This window comes from Lontra canadensis, unplaced genomic scaffold (genome assembly GCF_010015895.1).
Source record: "Lontra canadensis isolate GAN:19392208 unplaced genomic scaffold, GSC_riverotter_1.0 scaffold1, whole genome shotgun sequence".
Classification (NCBI taxonomy): Eukaryota; Metazoa; Chordata; class Mammalia; order Carnivora; family Mustelidae; genus Lontra; species Lontra canadensis.
In genome coordinates, this window is record NW_022630995.1 from 32,737,863 (window position 1) to 32,760,167 (window position 22,305).

Genomic DNA, 22,305 nt, shown 5'->3' on the forward strand with positions numbered 1-22,305 from the left:
AGTTAAAAAACACAACAAAGAAAACATTAAGTTTTCCAGAATAGCCTATATAGCTTCTCTCTTAAGGAAAATGAAGTATTTCTTATTACTGTCCATTAGAAAGACATTAAAAATATGTCAACCTATTAAAAATGAGTACCACTGGGGCACCTTGGTGGCTCAGTCCGTTAGGTGTCCAACTCTTTATTTCCGCTCAGATCGTGATCTTGTGGTCATGAGACTGAGCCCTGCATAAGGCTCCACGCTGGACATACAGCCTGCTTAGGATTCTTTTTCTTCCTCTCCCTTTGTCCCTCCACCCCTCCCTCTCTCCCTCAAAAAAAAAAAAAAAAAAAAAGTACCCCAAAGGCCCAAGTACAATCTCTCAATTTCATTTACCACAGGAAAAAAAAAATGGGGTTCTTTTCAGAAATGGGTAATGCCCAGTCTGGGCAGGACATGTACAAGATAAACCTGAAACACCTTATTATAGTTAAAAGAAAGGATGCCACAATACTAGGGTTATGACAAAGGGACTTCAGAACCAACTTGAGGTACTTCCATTGGCCAAAAATGGGACAATTTGAACACCACTGATTTATCTACTCTGTTCTTTCCTTCCTAGCATGTCTCCTCCACCTTCTTTCCCTTCTCCTTGATCTCCTTCCTATCCCACTGCTTCACCCTCTTGATACTGAACTCCCACGCTCTCAAAAAACTCTCCCCCTTTTCTTCCTATATTACTGACCATAACTGTCTCTCAATTTCCACCTAGAAATTTCACCAACTCATCAAGGGAAGATAATACTGTCACCTTTAAGCTTTAGTCCTATAAAGAATTTAGAAATACAGTTGAAGAATTCAGATTCTCCTAAATAAAGCCTGTCAAAGAAAAGTATGTATACATTTTTCTCAGATACTAGCATCTCTATCTCTATTTTATCCCTGCCACATTATATATGTTCCCCAAAGTAACCAGAACTATAACTGCAGTGCAACCATCTAATTCCCCAATGCAATCTGCCCTATTGGAACAACATTTGATCATATCCTATATTAGCATCTCTATTACCTTAAAGAACCCAATGGAAGCCTTTAACTGCATAGTGATACCAAGATTCTGAAGTTCCCTGACCCCAATATATATTTCTCTTAAGGCAATATTTCACCCCTGTAAATTTAACTGTAGCTCTCTTTAGCATATCTGTGAATATAATCAGCAACTGTTTGCTTTTTCTGAGGCCCAAACCCCACAGATACTAAAATTTACTGATTCTCTTTATTACTTCTCAAAATGTTATACTAATGATTTAAAGGACTTGGATTCTACAAAAAAATCTATACTTGCTCAACATGCAGATGACTTCATATTATATACTGCAAACCTATGAGAATCTCAAACATATTCCTTATTCCTCCTGACTAGATTAGTTGAAAAGAGAAAAAATGTTTTCAATTTTGTCAAGAAAAGGAATAATCAGCAAAAGGTCATTCATTTTCTTTGCCTGAATACAAACTATCTAAAACCTTCTTAGATCTTCAGCCAAGGTGCAACTGAGAGGATATTAAGACCGAATGACATTACTACAGACAGTGCTTAGTGAACTTTCTAAAACAGTTCAACTACCACTACCATGTAAACTAACTAAAACAAATACCTGTTTTTTCAGAAATATACACTGAAATATTTAAAGATGAAATGGACTGGTTTCAAAGTAATTTAGTAGAGTGAGGGTAAAGGAGATATAGATAAAACAAGGTTGACCATGTGTTGATAACTGTAAAGCTGGGTGATGGATTCCTGCAGAGTGGTTATACTTTCCTTTGTACTTCTATGTTTGAAATCTCCCACAAATGGGGGGAATGAAACAAAAACTGAAGAAGGAAGATGAGAAAATACTCAGAACAAAAACCTGCAGCAAAGTAGGAATAGAGAGAAGATATCTCAACATCATAAAGGTCATGTATGAAAGACCCACAGCTAATATCATCCTCAATGGGGAAAAACTGAGAGCTTTTCCTCTAAGGTCAGGAATAAGACAGGGATGTCCACTCTCACCACTGTTAAACATAGTACTGGAAGTCCTAGCATTAGCAATCAGACAACAAAAAGAAATAAAAGGCATCCTGGGGCATCTGAGTGGTTCAGTCGGTTAAGCATCTAGACTCCTGATTCTTGCTCAGGTCATGATCTCAGGATTGTGATACTGAGCCCCACATCAGGATCCATGCTGGGTGTGGAGTCTGCTTAGCAATCTCTCTCTCTCTCTCACTCCCTCTACCCTGCCCCACTATCTCCCTCACTAGTTAAAAAAAAAAGGAGGAAATAAAAGGCATCCAAATCAGCAAGGAACAATTCACATATAACATGATACTCTACATAGAAAACCCAAAGACTCCACCAAAATACTGCTAGAACTGATACACAAACTCAGCAAAGTCGCAGGATACAAAATCAACAGAGAAATCTGTCGCATTTTCTATACACCATAAATGAAGCAGCAGAAAGAGAAATCAAGGAATTGATTCCATTTGCAATTACACCAAAAACCGTAAGATACCTAAGAATAAGCCTAACCAAAGATGTAAAAGGTCTGTACTTTGAAAACTATAGAATATTTATGAAAGAAATTGAAGAGGACACAGAGAAATGGAAAAACATTCCATGCTCACAGACTAGAAGAATAAACATTGTTAAAATGTCTATACTACCCAAAGCATCTACATATTTAATGCAATCCCTATCAAAATACTACCAGCATTTTTCACAGAGCTAGAACAAAGAGTCCTAAAATTTATATGGAACCACAAACGACCCCCAATAGCCAAAGCAATCTTGAGAAAGAAAAGCAAAGCTGGAGGCATCATGATTCTGGACTTCAAGCTCTATTACAAAGCTGCAGTCATCAATACGGTATGGTACTGGCACAAAAATAAATACATAGATCAATGGAACAGAATAGAAAAGCCAGAAATGATATGGTCAACTAATCTTTGATAAAGGAGGAAAAAAATATCAGTGCAAACAAGATAGTCTCTTCAACATACTGGTGCTGGGAAAACTGGACAGCCACATGTGGAATGAAACTGGACCACTTTCTTACACCATACACAAAAATAAATTCAAAATGTATTAAAGACCTGAATGGGAGGCACAAAACCATCAAAATCCTAGAGAAGAACACAGGTAGCAACCTCTTTGACCTCAGCCATGGCAACTTATTGCTAGACATGTCTCCAGAGGCAAGGGAAACAAAAGCAAAAATGAACTATTGGGACTTCATCAAGATAAAAAGCTGCTTCTTCTTCTTTCTTCTTTTTTTTAAAGATTTTATTTATTTATTTGAGTGAGAGCAAAAGCGAGAGAGATCACAGAGAGAGAGGGAGAAGCAGACTCACTGCTAAGCAGGAAGTCCAATGCGGGGCTCGATTCCAGGACCCCAGGATCATGACCTGAGCCGAAGGCAGACGCTTAACTGACTGGCCGCCCAGGCACCCCAAGGTAAAAAGCTTCTGCACAGCTAAGGAAATAACAAAACTAAAAAGGGAACCTACACAATGGCAGAAGATATTTGCAAATGATATAGCTGATAAAGGGTTGGTATCCAAAATCTACAAAGAGCTTACCAAACTCAACACCCAAAAAACCCCAAATAATCCAGTTAAAAAATGGGCAGAAGCCATGACTAGACATTTTCCCGAAGAAGACATACAGATGGCTACAGACACATGGAAAGATGCTCAACATCACTCATTATCAGGGAAATACAAATCAAAATCACCATGAGATACCACCTCACCCTAATGGCTAAAATTAACAACTCAGGAAACAACAGATGATGAGAATGCAGAGAGGGGAATCCTGTTACACTGTTGGTGGGAATCCACACTGGAGCAGCCACTCTGAAAAACAGTACAGAGGATTCCTCAAAAAGTTAAAAATAGAGCTACCCTACCACCCAACAATTGCACTACTAGGTATCTATTCAAAGTGTACAAACGTAATGATTCAAAGTATATGTACCCTGTTGTTTACAGCAGCCATTATTAACAATAGCCAAGGTATGGAAAGAACCCAAATGTCCATCGCCTAATGAATGGATAAAAGAAAATGTGATGTAAATATACAACGGAGTATTACTCAGCCATCAAAAAGAATGAAACTTTGCCATCTGCAACAATGTGGATGGAGCTATTGTATTATGCTAAGCAAAATAAGTCAGTAAGAGAAAAACAAACACTGTATGATTGCACTAATATGTGGAACTTAAATAAAATAGATGAACATAGGCGAAGAGAATTAAAAAAAAGAAAGGGAGGCAAACTCTTAATTATACAGAAAAAAACTGAGGGTTGATAGAGGGGAGGTGGGCACAAGACGGGCTAACTGGGTGATGGGGATTAAGGAGGGCCCTTGCTGTGATGAGCCCTGGGTGTTAGATGTAAGTGATGAGTCACTAAATTCTACTCCTGAAACCAGTATTACACTGTATGTTAACTAACTGGAGTTTAAATAAAAACTTGAAATAAAAATAAATAAAATTTTTTTAAAAAGTAGGTAACTCCAAAAAAAAAAGAGAGAGAGAAAAAAATATTTAGAACATACAAAATTAAAGAGTTAAAATCTACCAAAAACTCATGAAATCAATTTAAGAAGATACACAATGTAAGAGATGGAGTAAAGGATATAAAAATTATCACAGAAGGAGAGTTAAGAAAAACAAATAAACATATTAAAGATAACCAACCTCAGCAGTCACCAGAGAAACTCAAAATTAAAGATATCATCTACTGCCCATCAAATACACAACAAAGTTAAAACAATGGTAATATCCAGCATTGTCAAGGGTTTGAGAAAATAGTCACCCTCATACACTTTAAGTGTAAATGTAAACTGGCACCATATTCCTTTGGAGAATATTCTATTAAATTTTAAAATGCCCATGTCCTTTGACCTTGAAATACTACTAACATTTTATCTATGTATTTGTAATAAGAGAATATGTTATTATATATTTAAGAAATATGATATTGACTATTGTATTCTTTGTAATAGTAAAAAAAAGTTTGAGAACATAAAACTTATTACATCCAAACAGTGGAATATTATGCAGCTGTTAAAAAAGAATGAGAGAGAGGTAGATTTCTATATGTAGACATGGGAAGATGTTTATGGTTACACTGGTAAGTATAAAGAACTAGAGGCAAAACAATAGGTATAGTGTCACCAATTTTTATGTTTAAGTGAAAAAAATGATGTATATAAAATTTGAAAATGCAGCAGAGAAATATTCTGGATATATCCCAAACTTCCAGCAACAGTTATCTATAAGAAGTAAAATGAGATGGTGACTAGAAAAAATGAAAGGAGACTTTTATTCTTTATATTTTTGTATCCTTTTTTAAATCACAAGTGTGCAACACTTTTGACATTAATGAATATATACATATATGTAAATCAAAGAATTAGCTAAATTATATCTCACATAATTCTGAATCCTAATTCTATAAAGGTGGCTTTGTCACTCAACTATTGGAGTGTTAAATGCCCAGAGAGTCTTATCTGCAACTAAATCTCAAGCATCAACCACAGCTTCTAGTTCACAGTAAATGTTTGATAAATATCTGCTGAATGAATGAATTAAAGTAGAAGTGGGGGCAGGCAGTGCCTGGGTGGCTCAATCAGTTAAGCATCCAGCTTTGGTTTCAGCTCAGGTCATGATCTCATGAGACATGAAATCAGCCTGGCATCTCTGTGTTCAGTGGGAGTCTGTGTCTCTCTCTCTCCCCCTTTCCTTTTGCCCCTCCCCCAATTCATGTGACTCTCCCTGGAATAAACAGAAAAATTAGAAAAGTAAAGTAGAAATGGGGAAACTGAATTAACAGACTTTTCTGTAAGAAAGCACAATCACTTTTAGAACAAGTATAATCTTCAAATCAGACCATAAATTATAATATTCATGTATCTTATAATAATAAACCACCAACCAGCTTTGTTTCCTCTCATCAACCTTAAAAGAGCTATAGAGGAAAAACACAAAAAAATAGATACTGCTTTTATTTTTTTTGTTTTTTAAGATTTTATTTGTGAGAGAGAACAAGCATGCAAACACACAAGCAGGGGAGCAGCAGGCAGGAGAAGCAGGTTCCCCACCGACCCAGGAACCTGATGCTAGGATTCATTCCAGGACCCTGGTATCATGACCTGAGATGAAGGCAGACGCTTAACCGAGTGAGCCAACCAGGCATCCTGATACTGTTTTTAAAAAGTAACTGAATCCCAAAGTGGCAATTAATATTTGCTAGAACCAAAAGAGCCAAAGCAAAGAGGCATGCAACTACTACGGAGTGCAATTATTAAAGGCCCAAGTTTTACCTACAACTTACTTTTCAATTAACTCCACTTTAAAGTGAATATACTTACTTTCTCTGTATTCTATTTCTGCTTCTTTACGCAGTTTTTTCTCTCTGGCCAGAGCTTCAGGGCTTCCCCAAACTTCCAAGGATCTGTGCACACATATATAGCCATCAACAATGGACAATTTTAATGACTTTATTGTAATTATATTTAAATCAAGATGAACTACAACTACATGAAAAGATTACAACAAAGCAGAAGGTCCTTTAAGAAAAATACATAGGACTTAAAAAATGTTTCTAAATTAACTCTAAATAGTAAGTAAATTCAACAACAAATTTTCTTATAAATTATCAAATACTTTTAGTTAACTAGTACATATTAGTAATTCACAAACAAGTTTGCAAAGATAAAAATATTCTGCTTTTAAAATAGATCATTTAAAAGCCTCTATCCAATATTGGTTTTTATTAATCGAAAATTTGCCTTGTACATTTATTCTAGAAGAAGCATGTTCTTACTTTGCCTCCACATCTGATCTCAAGTATACAGTAAAGGACTCAGTATCTTCATGAGGACTTCGTCGTCTGATTTTTCGAAGCTGGTCTAGATCACTGAAGAAAGAAACATGCTGAATTTATTCTGAAAAGGTTCACATAGTTTTTGTTCTTAGAAGGATTATTAGGGGTAGGTAAAAGCCACTACCTAGATCCTGATCTTTAAAGGCTATACAGATCAGTTTAAGGCTGGAAAGATCAGTTTAAATAAAGATGGCATTTTGTACATAAAATGTGGTCTAGAGACAGTGAAAAAATAAAAATTTTTCTTGATGCTCACTAAAAATACCATAACGTGATAGGCAGAGATGTAATTCCTTCATTAGTGTTTGTATTTTATCTGCTATGGACACCCCACTGCAATGTCTGATGTATGAAAAAAAGTAGAATTAGAGTAACATCCTCTACTTAAGAATTTAAATTAAAAATTTATAGTCATACTTGTTTATATCCAGATTAATACTAAGTGGTGATACTAAATGGTAATACTATTTACAGGTATCAAGTCATAAAGAGTGTCTGTCAATTCTATGTTATTTATTTTCCATTCTCAAAGTTTATGTATTCATCAACACTGCTAAACAGTCATTCTAAATTTTTTTTTAAAGATTTTATTCATTTATTTGACAGACAGAAATCACAAGTAGGCAGAGAGGCAAGCAGAGAAAGGGGGAGAAGCAGGCCCCCTGCTGAGCAGAGAGCCCGATGCGGGGTTCGATCCCAGGACCCTGGGATCATGACCTGAGCCAAAGGCAGAGGCTTTAACCCACTGAGCCACCCAGGCACCCCGACAGTCATTCTAAATTTGATCAAATTTCCTATGGAAATTTTAGAAGAGTTATGAAAAGGCCTATAAATAAAAAGCTGGTATAAGTTCCAAGAAATTAAACTTGGGAGATTATAGGGTGCCTGGCTGGCTCAGTCAATGGAGCATGCAACTCGATCTCGGGATTGTGGGTTTGAGCCCCACACTGGGTATGGAGATTACTTAAAAATAAAATCTTTAAAATAAATACAATACAATAAATCAACAACCAACCATCACATATTAGTATAAAGTTTGGACAAGGTATCAAAGATATGTATTCTAACCCCATGATGCTGACTTAGTAAATGAGCTGGGTCATCAGTGACGTCTTTACTATGTTTCCTGGCCTACAATGTGGAGCTAGCAACACCTAATCTACTTAATTCACAAAATTTTTGTGGGAACTAAATGAAATACTCTATGTGAAACAGAACATTGTTTTACATCAATCAATGGCACAACTGGTTGTTAATAGGTATGGAAGTTATAAAACTGATTATAAGAATTCTTATTTCTTGATAATATACCATAGAGGATGTGATGGGCGGGGTGGGGGTGGGGGAAGGGGCTAAATCTGATAACTAAATTGTCAAGAAATTTTCCATGTAATATGGCTTCCTTAGGTAAACATGGAAAGGAGGGGGAAATTTTTAATTTGTGACAAATATCTCAACAAATCTAAGATTATAAGAAAATTCATAACAAAAAGATATCAGAAAACAAAAATAATTTATGCTCAACAGAGTTGGAGTATGAACATAAATGTAACTAAATTACTCAACTCCACTAGCCAAAAAAAACCAACACGTTTTTTTAATTTTATTTTTTTCAACGTAAAACCCAACACTTTAAAAAGTTAAACATATAAATATGCAAATATCTTATTGATAAGATATCTTATATGCCACATATTAACATAATAATAAAACTCCTAAGGTTCTTATGTGATACAGATGTCTTGAAGAACCTGCTTCTTTGGGTTTAAGATACCAGGAAAGACTGGATTGCCCACACTGAAGCAGAATTCAGTTTCATAAACTAACAATTTTAACATTTTTTTAACTGAACAAAGTAGTTCTTCAATTTAGGAAGGAGTCATGGGAAAATTTCCACATGGATAGCAGCAAGTAACACATTCTAAGAAATACATGGTTATTTAGATGAGCTAGAACTACCACATTTTATAAAAAACAACTACTATACCTGGATTTAAGACAGAACTCATTTATTGCTCTGACTCCAGTGATGAAATTATTCTGAGTGTATTTTGGTCCATACTCCCTCTTCTTAAGGACTGCTTTGACTACATCCAAAAATACAAAAAAACATAAATGTGGACATTAGAAATCACATTAGAAGATGAACATATGCTGATACTTAAGAGGGCTCACTAATGAATTTCACAGAAAAACTGATGTTTTTCTTGATGCACTGAATGGCACCAGAAGAAAGTCTCCCAAGTGCAGATTAGGACAGAATTCCATTTGTAGCCGTCTAGATTTTATCTCCATAGTCATCTGTAACTGATGCCAAATGTCAACCCTCTGTCTAATGGATACCCTGTATAGGTATTCCTGGTCTGTTTACATTGTACTAGCACAGTATAAATGGTCTAGGGTCTAAAAAAAATAATAATAAATTGTCTAGGGTCTAAATGAAAAGGAGGTTTCAATAAAAAAAAAAATCACATGCTTGTTCAATGTTTTCTAAACTGCAGGGTAAAACCGACATTTTATAAAAAATTCAAATAAAAAGTGAATAAAGAGTACCACATATAATGAATAAGTACGTTTTGTGAAAGCTTTTGTTTCAGTTACATACAATAATGTATATATATATAGTAGGTCATTAATATTTCTTATGTGACTTGCAGTCAAAAAAGCCTAAAGCTGCTGGACTGTTTCACCATAGTTCATAAGAAAGCTAAAGTAAACATAAGAAATATTTTTATCAGTTAAAAATTATAGAATGTTTACTACAGATTCTAGGTAAAATACTACCTTCTACTAAACTATTTCCCTACTACCAAGTATCAAGTTGTTCATTAAAAAAACAAACAAACAAACAAAAAACAAAAAAAAACCCCAAAAAACAGAGATATCAATAACAAAGTATCAGTTTGGCATCAATTATAGTCTGTGAATCAAAAACTACACTCAATATAGGTCTATATTTATAAATCAGAAACTGAGACTTTCGATTGTATGACACAGATAAATAAAATAAGCAAATATCTGAAGAGCAGGGGCAAAACAACAGAAAGTCATCTGTTCCATTTCCAACTATTACCCTGTTGCTTCATATTCTATTCTCAGATATTAATTAACAAGTTTTCCATTGTACTTTGAAGTGGAAAGAGCAAATTAAGACTAAAATGATTCATCAATACAGTAGGTAAAAAAGACTCTTAAAATATCATATTAACTATTAAAATCGAATGCAAAAATAAGAAGAAGAACATTCCAAACATAAAGTTCAGTATAAAAATCAAAACTTTATTTGAAAAAAATATATCTAAGGAAGTTCAGGATTCTTTTTCCTGTGAGTTTCAAGTCTCTAAACTGGCTTACTCTAACAATCCTAAAATTCTATATCCAGATGAGCTCCTCTGGAGCAAATAATTATTCTTTCTTTTGAAAGACTGAGTGTTTTTTTAAATTACTTTTTAAAGATTTCTTCAAAGTATACAGAAATCCCTATTGGCCTGTCCTGGCCCAGGGTATTGACGATGGTGACAGCTATCAATGTTAATTATTCTTAACTGTCACTATATATACTACGGATCATTTTCAAGGTTATACTAGAAAAGAAATCCCATTTTTAGCACAGTCTTATAGGGGAGAAAACTGTGGCACAGGGAAAATGCCCAAGGCCATACAGTTAATACATCCTGGAACCATAAACTGAATCCACTTTTGTCTGATGTCAAAGCCATGGTGCTTCTAGTCACAGAGTTACTGCCCTTGTCAAACACGCTGGTTTGTAGACAGGAGACATAGTTCATTACAAAGAGCAGAGCTGCAAACAAGACTGCCTTCGTCACTCAGTTATTCCTAAAAAAGAAAGCTGGACAAGAATGTCCAAACTCTATTTGGATTTGAACGTGCTGGAACTGAAAGGTACTGGTCTGTTTAATCACATTACTTTTCTAAAAATGATAAAGCAATGGGTGACTTTTATTTGCCATTACTTCCTTCTTTGGGCTTTTGAAAAAATAATTACCACTAAATTTATAACCCAAATGCAAAGTGAACTTCAGTAGAAATTAGCTTATAAGCAGCAGTATAAATCTTTACAGCCAGTATATTTAAAGAAAAGTAAAAATAGGCAGGACACTCAGAATAATACAATTATACAGAGCTCTATATAAACTAATTTTGTATATTCAAAACACCATTATAATGAAAAATAGAACAAAATATATTTACCTCTTACTTGGAGAGGCTCTTGCTTAATAAGTGGAGCTTTCAGTTCAGCGCCTATATTTTCTGCTATAAAGTATATTAAAAAAGTAACAATAAGTAGTTGCTTTCATACAAACCTATGAACTTAATATTAGCTAACAATCTGGCAATGTATAAAAAAGATAATACATGACAGACCAAGTTGTATTTATCCTAAGAATTCAAGAGTAGTCAAACATTAGTAAACCTATCAATGCCCCTAATTAACAGACTGAAGAACAAAAACTATAGAATCATTTCAGGAGGTAAAGAAAAAGCATTCACTAATATTCAACACCCATGCAACTTTCAAACTTTTGAAAACTAACATAAGAAGGGATTTCCTTAAAAAATAAAACAAACCTCTAACAAACATACTCAATGGTGAAAAATTTAGATGCATTTCTTTAAAATAAGGAACAGGGTGCCTGGGTGGCTCTGCCTTCAGCTCGGGTCATGATCCTGGAGTCCCGGGATCAAGTCCCACATCGGGCTCCCAGCTCTGCAGGGAATCTGCTTCTCCCTCTGACCTTCTCCCTGTCTCATTCTCTCTCTCTCTCTCTCATATAAATAAATAAACAAACAAACAAAATCTTAAAATAAGGAACAAAACGATGACACATACTATAAATTCTTTTACTCAAAACTACTCTTGAGGGGCACGTAGAGTGGCTCAGTCAGTTACGCATCTGACTTTGGCTCAGGTCATGATCTCAGGGGCCTGGGATCAAGACCCATGCTGGGCTCCCTGCTTAGCGGGAGGCTGCTTGTCCCTCTCTCTCTCCCTCTACTCCTTCCCCTGCTTGTACTCTCTCTCTCAAATAAATAAATAAAATCTTGAGGGTAAAAAAACTATTGTAGAGATATTATTCAATGAGGAAAGGATGACTATCAAGTGGCTACTGGGACAACTGTACAACTCCCTCTCCCCAAAATAAATGAGTAATTAAATAAAAATTAAAAATTAAATATACCTCACCCCATAAATAGGCAATTTCAGGTAAAGATTTACATGTTAAGGCATTTACACACCTAACAGATAACTGAGAATACATTTATGGTACAAACAGATTTCTTAAATAAGAAAAAATGGGTATATTCTGCTAAATCAAAATTCAAAACTTCTGTCCATCAGAAGATCCTTTAAAGATTTTTTTTTTTAAGATTTTATTTATTTATTTGACAGAGAGAGATCACAAGTAGATGGAGAGGCAGGCAGAGAGAGAGAGAGAGGGAAACAGGCTCCCTGCTGAGCAGAGAGCCCGGTGTGGGACTCGATCCCAGGACCCTGAGATCATGACCCGAGCCGAAGGCAGCGGCTTAACCCACTGAGCCACCCAGGCGCCCCCTTTAAAGATTTTTTTAATTTATTTTTTTGACAGCCAGAGATCACAAGTAGAGAGAGAAGAGGAAGCAGGCTCCCTGCTGAGCAGAGAGCCCGATGCGGGGCTCGATTCCAGGACCCTGGGATCATGACCTGAGCCAAAGGCAGAGGCTTTTAACCCACTGAGCCACCCAGGCGCCCAAAAGATCATTTAAAAAAAGAAAAGAAAAGCTTCAAATTGGGAGAAGATATTTCTAATAAATAGAATCAACAAATGATAACTACCAATATTTAAGAATTACTCCAGATCAACAAGAAAAAAAATCTCATTAGAAAAACAGAGCAGAAGGCAGTAAGAAAGAAAGGAAATATAAGTAACAAATAAACATATGAAGAAATGGCTGCCTCATTATAGACAAAACCCAAACGAAACCACAAGAAGCCATTTTACAACCATCATTAGAAGAAAATGAAGAAATACATCAATATCTAATGTTGGCAAGGATATGGAGCAATGAGAATTCATGTACTGCTGGTAGGAATACAAAAAGACACAATTACCTTGCTAAACAAGTTGCCATTATCTGATATAGTTGAACACAAGCATAACCTGTGACCTAGCAAATTCTACTTCTAGGTCAATATATTTGCCTTAATAGAAAACTTGCACAAGAGTACAAGGAGAAAAGTATATGAGTATTTCAGAGCAGCACTGGTCTGTTGCTTCAAATTGGAAACAACCCAAATGTCTATAAGCATTGACAGTTATACCATGTTATAGTCATAGAATTTATAGTAGTGAATATTATAAATATAATAATGGCCATCTTTCTTTGAGCCTTTACTATATGACAACCACTATTTATTCTAAGCACTTTGCATTTATCAACTCATTTAATTCACACAACCCTCAAAAGTATGTACTCTAATTATCCCCATGAAAATGAATGAACCAGACACATCTACCATTAGGAAAATCTTTCCAAAATGTAATGAAAAAAGTAAAACACAAAAGCGTACACACAATAAGTTACCACACAATAAAGTAAAAAAAACAAGTTAAACAATACACGCAAATATTTAAATCTATGCCTTTTTTTGGAGCTCAACACAAAATTCAGGACAGTCACTTAGTTTTTTCTTGTTTTTGTTTTTTTTTTTAATTTCAAGATATTTTTAAATATAGATTTTATTTTTAAGTAATCTATACACCCAACATAGGGCTCGAACTTACAACCGTGAGATCAAGAGACTCAGGCTCCACCAACTGAGCCAGCCAGGTGCCCCTCAAAATACCTTTTTTTTTTTTTTTAAAGAAACTTATCAGGAAGACGGGCAGAGAGGGAGGGACAGGAAGAGGGAAAGAATCCTAAGAAGACTCCTCGTTGAGTGCAGAGCTCAACGCAGAGCCTGCCCGTAGGACCCTGAAATCATTACCTGAACCAGAACCAAGAGTAGGACGCCCAAATGACTGAGACAGCAAAGCACCCCAAGATACTTTATTTTGAAAACGGGTCACAACACTAAGCTTCTGGCCCATTCTGCCAAAACATAAGCTACAAATGCTTGCTCAGCAGCTGAGGGGCACTCTTTGGTAGCATGTATGAGAAGTGAATAAAAATCCTATAAAAACAAATATTCAATTAGTTTCCACAGGAACACAAATAACTGACTCCATCTCCCTAGTCTTCCATATTACTGCATCCATGCCAATCCTTCTTACAAAGACATTTCAAAATTAGCAGTAATTAATTTAAACTGTCCCTTCAAATCCCACAATTCAAGAGAGACTTGAAGTTAACAGCTACAGGAATGGCACCCACACGCGAATGCTAGCTGAAGGACAGGCAGCGGGGGAACGCATTGTCCTCCTCTCCCAGGCACAGGGGCTGACATCCTAGTCCTCTACTTAGGGCACAGGAAGTCGTGATTCTGGATTTGCTACATCAGTTGCCATGCTGGCCCCTACATCTTAGAGCACCCAACTGGCCTCTGGTACCCATCCAAAGTAGAAGCAGCAGCAACAGTGTGAACACCCACTTTTTCAAAGAGCGTCCAATCTCCCACATGCCTCTCGGGCCAATTACAGCTCTGAACAATGTGATCAAGGCCATCACATGTCAGTCCCAACACGCTAGCTGAATGGTACCTCACATCTGGTTTGGGTCTATTTTGCAGAAGGATCATAAAGGATCCAATTAAATGATCCATATACTCCAACATTCATGTAATACATAAAGTCTGGTTCACTCGACTCACCCTCATCATCAGAGCCTGTGTGATCCTTTAATATGAGTTTTTTTGGCAAAGATACTAACTGCGAGCACGATAGCTGTGCAATGTAGTATCTGCCAGGCTCATCTATGATTCTCAATCCCAAGTCTGACTCTGACAGGAAATACTTGTTCAGTGCTGGGTTTATAACTGATAAATTTGATGCTGAGTTCTTCAAATTTAAGCTTTCCATCCTCAGATCCAGGAGAGCCACCAATGATATCAAGCAGATACATGCTAAAGCCAACCTCAGCTCCCATGTGAAAGACACAGCAGGCATCAGAGATGGCCTGCACGAAGCTCTCAGGCTCAGTAGAGCCACTTCCCACGTAGGAGCTGACACCGATGGCATCAGTGTTTAGCTCTCTCACTCATTCCAAAAGAATCCTGCTGGTTTTGAGTGTGGCATCAAATTTAAAATTGAGACGGACTGTTTTGGAATCATCAGTGGCAATCTGCAAAACCCACTTTACTTCTGGATGTACCTTGGCAATTTTCATCAGTTTAACTTCACTAACAGAAGTCATCATCTGGGGCACGTGGGTGGCTCGGTGGGTTAAGCCTCTGCCTTCGGCTCGGGTCATGATCTCAGGGTCCGGGGATCGAAGCCTGCATCGGGCTCTCTGCTCAGCAAGGAGCCTGCTTCCCCCTCTCCCTCTGCCTGCCTCTCTGCCTACTTGTGATTTCTCTCTGTCAAATAAATAAATAATAATAATAAAAAATGAAGAAGTCATGATCTGGACTCCATTACTGGCAGCACAGTTAATCTGAGACACTTGTTTTTGCAAGGATCTGCACAGATCATCTCTCTGGAGGGACTCAGACTCTGCACCAATTCTTAGATTGGGTGGTAAATGCCCAGGTGTTGATTTTATTATGTTTTTATCTGATATTTTGTAATAAAAACCTCACCCTTAAAAAAATTTCTCTTTTTTCCTTTCACCCTCTCATGGATGTCACTCTAAATCACTCCTGTCTGTGTTTTCTGCATATTGTGGCAGATAAAAAGTCTACCTCAAAAGAACAACAACTGGATAGCATTTTTACTTTCTCTTTGGAAGGTTTTAAGTTGGGTTTTTTCTTGTTTTTGGTTTCGTTTTGAAATCTATGATTTTCTTTTAACTTATTCTGTTCAGTATTCAAAGTGTACTTTTGATCTGAAGATTGTTTTTGCCAAAATCTGAAAAATTCTTATCATCTCTTTATATACTTCTCCACCATTTCTCTATTCTCTCTGAAATGGCCTATTAAATGTAGCCGAGAGCTTTATGCCTTTCAAGTGCCTTTTCATTTTGTTTTTTAATCTTTTTGCTTCCCTATGCACACAAAGGGTAAATTCAATTTACTAATCCTCTACTTGACGACGACGACTATTTGATCTATTAAACTTTTGTTCTGGGGCGCCTGGGTGGCTCAGTGGATTAAGCCTCTGCCTTCAGCTCACGTCATGATCCCAGGGTCCTGGGATCAAGCCCTGCATAGGGCTCCCTGCTCAGCAGTGAGCCTGCTTCCCCACCTCTCTCTGCCTGCCTCTCTGCCTACTTGTGATCTCTGTCTGTCAAATAAATAAATAAAACCTTAAAAAAAAAAAAAAAACTTTTGTTTTAAAGATTTATTTATTTATTTTTAGAGAGTGAGAAGGAGCCGGAGGGGTAGGGAAAGAGGGAGATAAAATCTCAAGCTGATCCGACCACAGGGCTCAATCCTGGGACCCTAAAGATCATGACCTGAGCCAAAACCAAGAGTCAGACACTTAACCTACTGAGCCACCCAGGTGCCCCTAATCCATTAAATTTTTATTTTAGTGACTACACTTTCATTTCTAAGATTTCTAGTTGGCTCTTTTCCAGATTTATTTGTTCTGGTTTTACTCTGCCAGTATGTATGTCAAATATGAGTACTTCACTTATTTTTTCTGAGGATATTAAACTTATTTTAAAGCAATTCAGGCTGTTATTTTAGCATCATCTAGAGATAATACACATTTGATTTTGTTGGCTTTCTTACAGCTAGGATTTTTCGTGCATTTTTATTTTTTTATTGATACAATTGACATACAAGATTTTATAAGTTTAAGGTGTATAATGTGTTGATTTGAAATGTATACATTGCAATATGATCCTTTGTGTACTTTTGTATTTTTGGGATTATAATCCTATTAATTAACAATTAATTAATTAACATCCTATTCTGAGTAGGATATATCCTTTCACTCTCCTCTCATGCTTTAGCTCAAAACTCAATCTGATCCTTCTGTCTTGAACCAGATTTCCTACTGCCAGTTTGAAATTCCCACCCCTCTATCCAGTCTTGAAAAGAGCAAATAGCAGGATCCAATTCCTCTTTTTCCCTCTTGCCTCCCTAACATACAGCCTCCTACAAGACAAAGCCTCACATAACAAATGGAAGAAGCCAGTTCAGCCTCCGATATGTGTGTGGGTAAGTTCAAACAATGAGTCTGACTTCAGCACCTGGCTATGCATGTATCGCCTATAGATCTATTATCCTAACCAAACCGAACCCCTGGTGGCCAATGCCTGATTACAGACCACAGTCCAGCACCTTCTGTTACACTCCTTGGACACAGCACATCTTTTTTCTGAGTCCTGTTGTTTCTTCAGTTTTCTCTTTCTATATTTTACCTATCACTCTAAGGAGAAGTAGAACAGATACCTCAAAGGATCTATTTGAAATGCCATCTTGGTGAGAATTTCTGCCTAAGCCACTGATCTACCTTCCTTCAAAGGTTTTACAGATAAATTACATGCCAACAGCCTAGGCACTAACAAAGGCAAAACTCTTTGAAATAAAAGCAAAGGACGCCTGGGTGGCTCAGTCTGCCTTCAGGTCAGGTCACAATTCCAGGGTCCTGGGACTGAGTCCTGCATCTGGCTCCCTGCTCAGTGGAGAGTTTCCTTTTCCCTCTGTGCCTCTCTCCCTCTCTCAAAAATAAAAAAATAAATAAAATCTTCAAAAATAAAAAAATAAAAGCAAAAATCTTACATCTAATTTTTAGTATATCCTTAGGGGTTTTTTTAGTGAAAGCCACTGGAGAAATGACTTAACATGGTATATTATGTTTTGATTACTAAAACACATATACAAAATCCAAAAGGCTTTAACTATATATCAAATCCTAAGTAGGTCATGATAGTATCAAACACTCCTATCTAGAGGCGCCTGGCTGTCTCAGTTGGTACAGCATGAAACTCTTGATATCGGGGTTGTAAGTTAAGCCCCACATTGGGTACAGAGATTACTTAAAAAATTATTTTAAAATTTAAAACACACTAATTAATAACTACAGCTTACAGCATTTGACACCAAACAGTTCAATATGATTTTATTTTTATTTATCTGCAAATTCTAAAGCATCTTTATAAAAATCTATATATCAATTTCTTAAAATTTTGTTGTGGGAAGAGAGAAAAGGGCAGACAAAAGTAAGGGAAAACCTTTAATCACTCACCTAGTATCTGAACAGCTAAAATTTACTGTCAAAAGTTTCAGAGACAACCCACTTTTCCACAATGATCAAAGTAATTCAACCAATCACATGAAACAATCTGCTCTAAGACCAATATTTCTGGTTATTTTTCTCACTACAAATGGTCTAGATGCAACTAATAATATAGTGCTAAGAATCATAAACAAGAAATGCAAGTAAACGGTTCAAAAACAGGTATGAATACTAATTTGGCACACCAACATCTTTATAAACTTATACTCTATCACTGGAGTAGAATCTTTATGATTTCAATAAATAACTAGATAGTCTATCCATGAATATCTCTAGACACTTGTTTAAAGCTCAACCCCTGGCTGTTTGCCACACATCTGCTGTCATTAGCAAAATTAAAACTAATTTTACTAAAATTTAGAACATCTGAATGCTCCTTAAAAATTTAAGGATTCCTTAGCAAGTCTCTGCCTCTTAATGAGCTGTTCCTGACTTTACCATGTGATTTGAATTATTCAAAAGTCAATCTCAAATCCTTAAATATACAAATTATCTTTCAATCAAGCAATTACTTACTATCTATCTAATGGCTAACAAGTTCTAATTTGACCTAAGCAAATTCTGAAAAATTGAGCTCAAAATAAAACCATCAGTAAACAATGTATTTCTAATATAAGAAAATAAACTACCATTTTTATTTCAGTCAGCAGAGAAAAAGAAACCTGGTCATGGATTTCAATTTCAAACATTCTGTATAGCAGAACCAACATTAAGTACTTTTGCCTGAATCTATGTTCACCTCAGAAGAGTATTATAACATATTTTTTCCTTAATTGTATGATTTTATCACTTGTTTCTTTTCCCATTTCTATGTTCCAATAAATATGCTTTTTTCTGGAACTGAGGGACTCATTACACTCTCCATCCCTCCATCTTCTAATAGCAAACTCTCAATCAATATTCGTGCCTGCAGTTCTCCATCACCATGAGGAAAAGAGAACGAATTGGTTAAAACTGCACAGGAAGCCCAGAGGGAGGATGGGGCTTAGGAAAAAGGATGAAAAACAGGCATTGTAAACACAAGCACAGGTTTCTCGAGGAATCTATAAGATACTCCCCTGTGAAAGGCATCCAACTGAAGAAAAGGTAGTCTTGAAATGTTTATTATTCCTCAAACACTCTCTTCTGACACCATATTCTCCTTGGTTTCCCTCCTACCTCTCCAGGCTGCTCCTTCTTAAGTATTCTGCACAGGCTTCTCCTCTTTCATCTGTCCCTGACTCACTGGGGATTTCTGTACTGGAAGATCTTATCTCCTCACTCTGAACTCCCTTCCTGAACTGCCCCAAACACACTCATGACTTCAGTTATCTCCTGGGTATAGTTAATAGCTAATCCTAAATCTCTCCCCAAGTTAGAACTCTGCATTCACTCATTTACAAATATTTATTAAACCCCTACTACGTGCAAACCACTGCTCTAGGCACTGCGTCTCCTGCTTTCATGGGGCTTTAGAAACAAGGAGGGAATGAGAAATAAAAGAAATATTGAAAATATCAATCAGTATTAACTGCTACTCACAGAGAGAATTAAAATTAGGCTAATATTAAAGACTGACTGGGTGGCTGCTTTATTTTATTTTTTTTTAAGGTTTTATTTATTTATTTGAGAGAGAGAGTAAGAGAGAGCACATGCATACACATACAAGCAAGGCAGAGGGGCAGAGGGAGAAGCAGACTCCCTGCTGAGCAGGGAGCCCCACACAGGGCTAAATCCAAGGACCCTGAGATCATGACCTGAGCCAAAGGCAGACACGCTTAACCAACTGAATGGGTGGCTACTTTAGATGAAGTGATTAAAGAATGACTTTGTGCAGAGTTGACATTTTAACTAAGATATAAGTGACCAAAAGTGGTCAGCCATGTGTAGAAGGTCACCTTGGAAAGAGAAAGCACCTAGAACAAAAGCCCTATAATGAGATCGAGGTTTGTACTTACTAAGAACCAAAGGGAGACTGGTTTGGCTGAAGAATAACGAACACGAAAGAGGAGAAGCAAGGAGCCCAGGGAGAAGGCAATAATCCAGCCAAGAGATGATGAGATGATGATGTCTCACTGCAGAAAAGCAGCACACCCAACTGCCTACCAGTCATCTGTTAAGATGTCACAGAGGCACCTACAATTCAGATGTCCAAAACTAAATCACCATCTTCTCATTAAAATACACACTCATTTTGGTATTCCCAATTTTAGAAATCAATGAATCATCTACACAATCATCCAATCCAGTCAGTAACCAGGCACTATGCTTTACTTGATCCTCTTCTCTTTTTCCTAAATTCAATCACCAAGTCCTAATTATTCAGCTCCTAAATCTCCAGTCCATCTACTCACTTAAAAAAAGCATCGACATTATCTTAGTCTAGACCCTCATTTGTAATACTGCTCTCACTCTCCTTCCTTTCCAATTGGTTTTCTAGTCAGCAACTATTATCTTCCTAAAATTTTAAATCTGATCAAGTACTTCCCCTACTTAAAATACTCTAACAGATTCCCAGTGTCTAGAAAACAAAGTCCAAATTCCTCAACAAAACCTTGATCTGACTTTGCTGACCGCCTGATATTCATCCCTTGTGCTCTCAAAACTACCAATATCACCACCAGGTCCCATACTCACTAACCTAATCACACTAAAACACTTGCAGTTTTGCCTTTCTCTACCATTCATCACACCAATACCTAATTTTCTTTTAGGTCCCTAACTAGGTAACATTTCCTCATGGAAAACTTTCTCAACCATTCAAGACTCAGTTCAATACCCCTCTAAGTACTTCTGCAGCACACAGTATTTCCTCTGCCGTGGTATTTACCATGCAGTATTATTTTTGTTTGCTTAACTTTGTTTTAATTTTCGTTTTAGTAATAAACTCAGAGTCATTCTATTTTGCTTCCATATAAAAAGCATTCAATAAATACATCTTGGGGTGCCTGGATGGCCAAGTCAGTTGAGCGTCCAACTCTTGATTTTGACTCACGTCATGATCTCAGGGATGTGGGATAAAGCCCTGAGTCTGGCTCTGCCCTCAGAGCAGAGTCTGCTTATCCCTCTCCCTCTGCTCCTCCCCCTGTTCTATCTCCAAAACGAATAAATAAAACCCTTAAAAGTAAAATACTTCTTGAATAAATAAATGAATAAAGGACTTCATTTTAATGCTGCACAGCAGACTAGATATCCTGGACAAAATCTTTTCAAGCACATTGCTAAGCTCACAAAAAATGATGCAAAGAGGGCAAAAACAAAAGGAAAGCTGAACCTCTACAGACTAAGTGAGAACACCAAAGCCAACCAACATTTCCCCTGAGATTTCTGTTGAGGTGGGTATTTTTTTTAAGATTTTTTTTTTTTTTAAATTGACAGAGAGACAGAGACAGTGAGAGAGGGAACACAAGCGGAGGTGGTGGGGAGTGGGAGAGGGAGAAGCAGGCTTCCCACTGAGCAGGGAATCCAATGTGGGACTCAATCCCAGGACCCTGGAATCATGATCTGAGCCGAAGGCAGAGCTTAACAACTGAGCCACCCAGGTGTCCCTCTGTTGAGGTTTATAGTCTTCGAGCTTCTACTTCCATTGCTGCTAGGGGCATGAGAGACAGGAGAAGACAACTACATTCTATTCCAGATGGAATATCTAACAGGAGACACCCAGAAAAAAAGCTAGACAGACAGTATAACTGTGAACTAAAAAAAAAAAAAAAATAAAAAATAAAACACACACACACACACACACACACACACACACAGAAGGGAACAGCAAGAAAGCATGCCAACCTCTCCTTTGGTGTTAAATAGTGGGGATGAAAAACATAAGGCTAAGTCAGCCCTCACACAAGTCTGAAGTCTGAATTCATGCTACCAAAGTGGTCTAAAAAGTCTAGAGCAAAGAATTTAAGTTAATTTGGTCCCAAGCTATATTCCTAGCAGCTAAGTGTGGCACAAGCAAACTATGCAGAAATGCATCTTCAATCCAGAGAGACTTCGAATAGTTCCAAAATACTAAACTCCATGGAAAGTGAATAATTCTCAATTAAAAAACAAAGATATGGCA

General features: G+C 36.8%; 1 protein-coding gene and 1 pseudogene across 1 annotated transcript in view; both read right to left on the bottom strand.

Moving 5' to 3' along the window:
* The window catches only part of SLC30A9 (solute carrier family 30 member 9), an 82,857-nt gene that overhangs the window by 46,526 nt on the left and 14,026 nt on the right, over positions 1-22,305 (bottom strand). Inside the window, exons 3-6 of the mRNA XM_032852645.1 lie at positions 11,131-11,193; positions 8,906-9,005; positions 6,859-6,951; positions 6,404-6,486 (exon numbers count right to left, since the gene is read on the bottom strand). Coding sequence (XP_032708536.1) covers positions 6,404-6,486; positions 6,859-6,951; positions 8,906-9,005; positions 11,131-11,193 — 339 coding nt within the window. The remainder of the gene's footprint in view (positions 1-6,403; positions 6,487-6,858; positions 6,952-8,905; positions 9,006-11,130; positions 11,194-22,305) is intronic.
* LOC116864803 lies at positions 14,367-15,572 on the bottom strand (annotated as a pseudogene).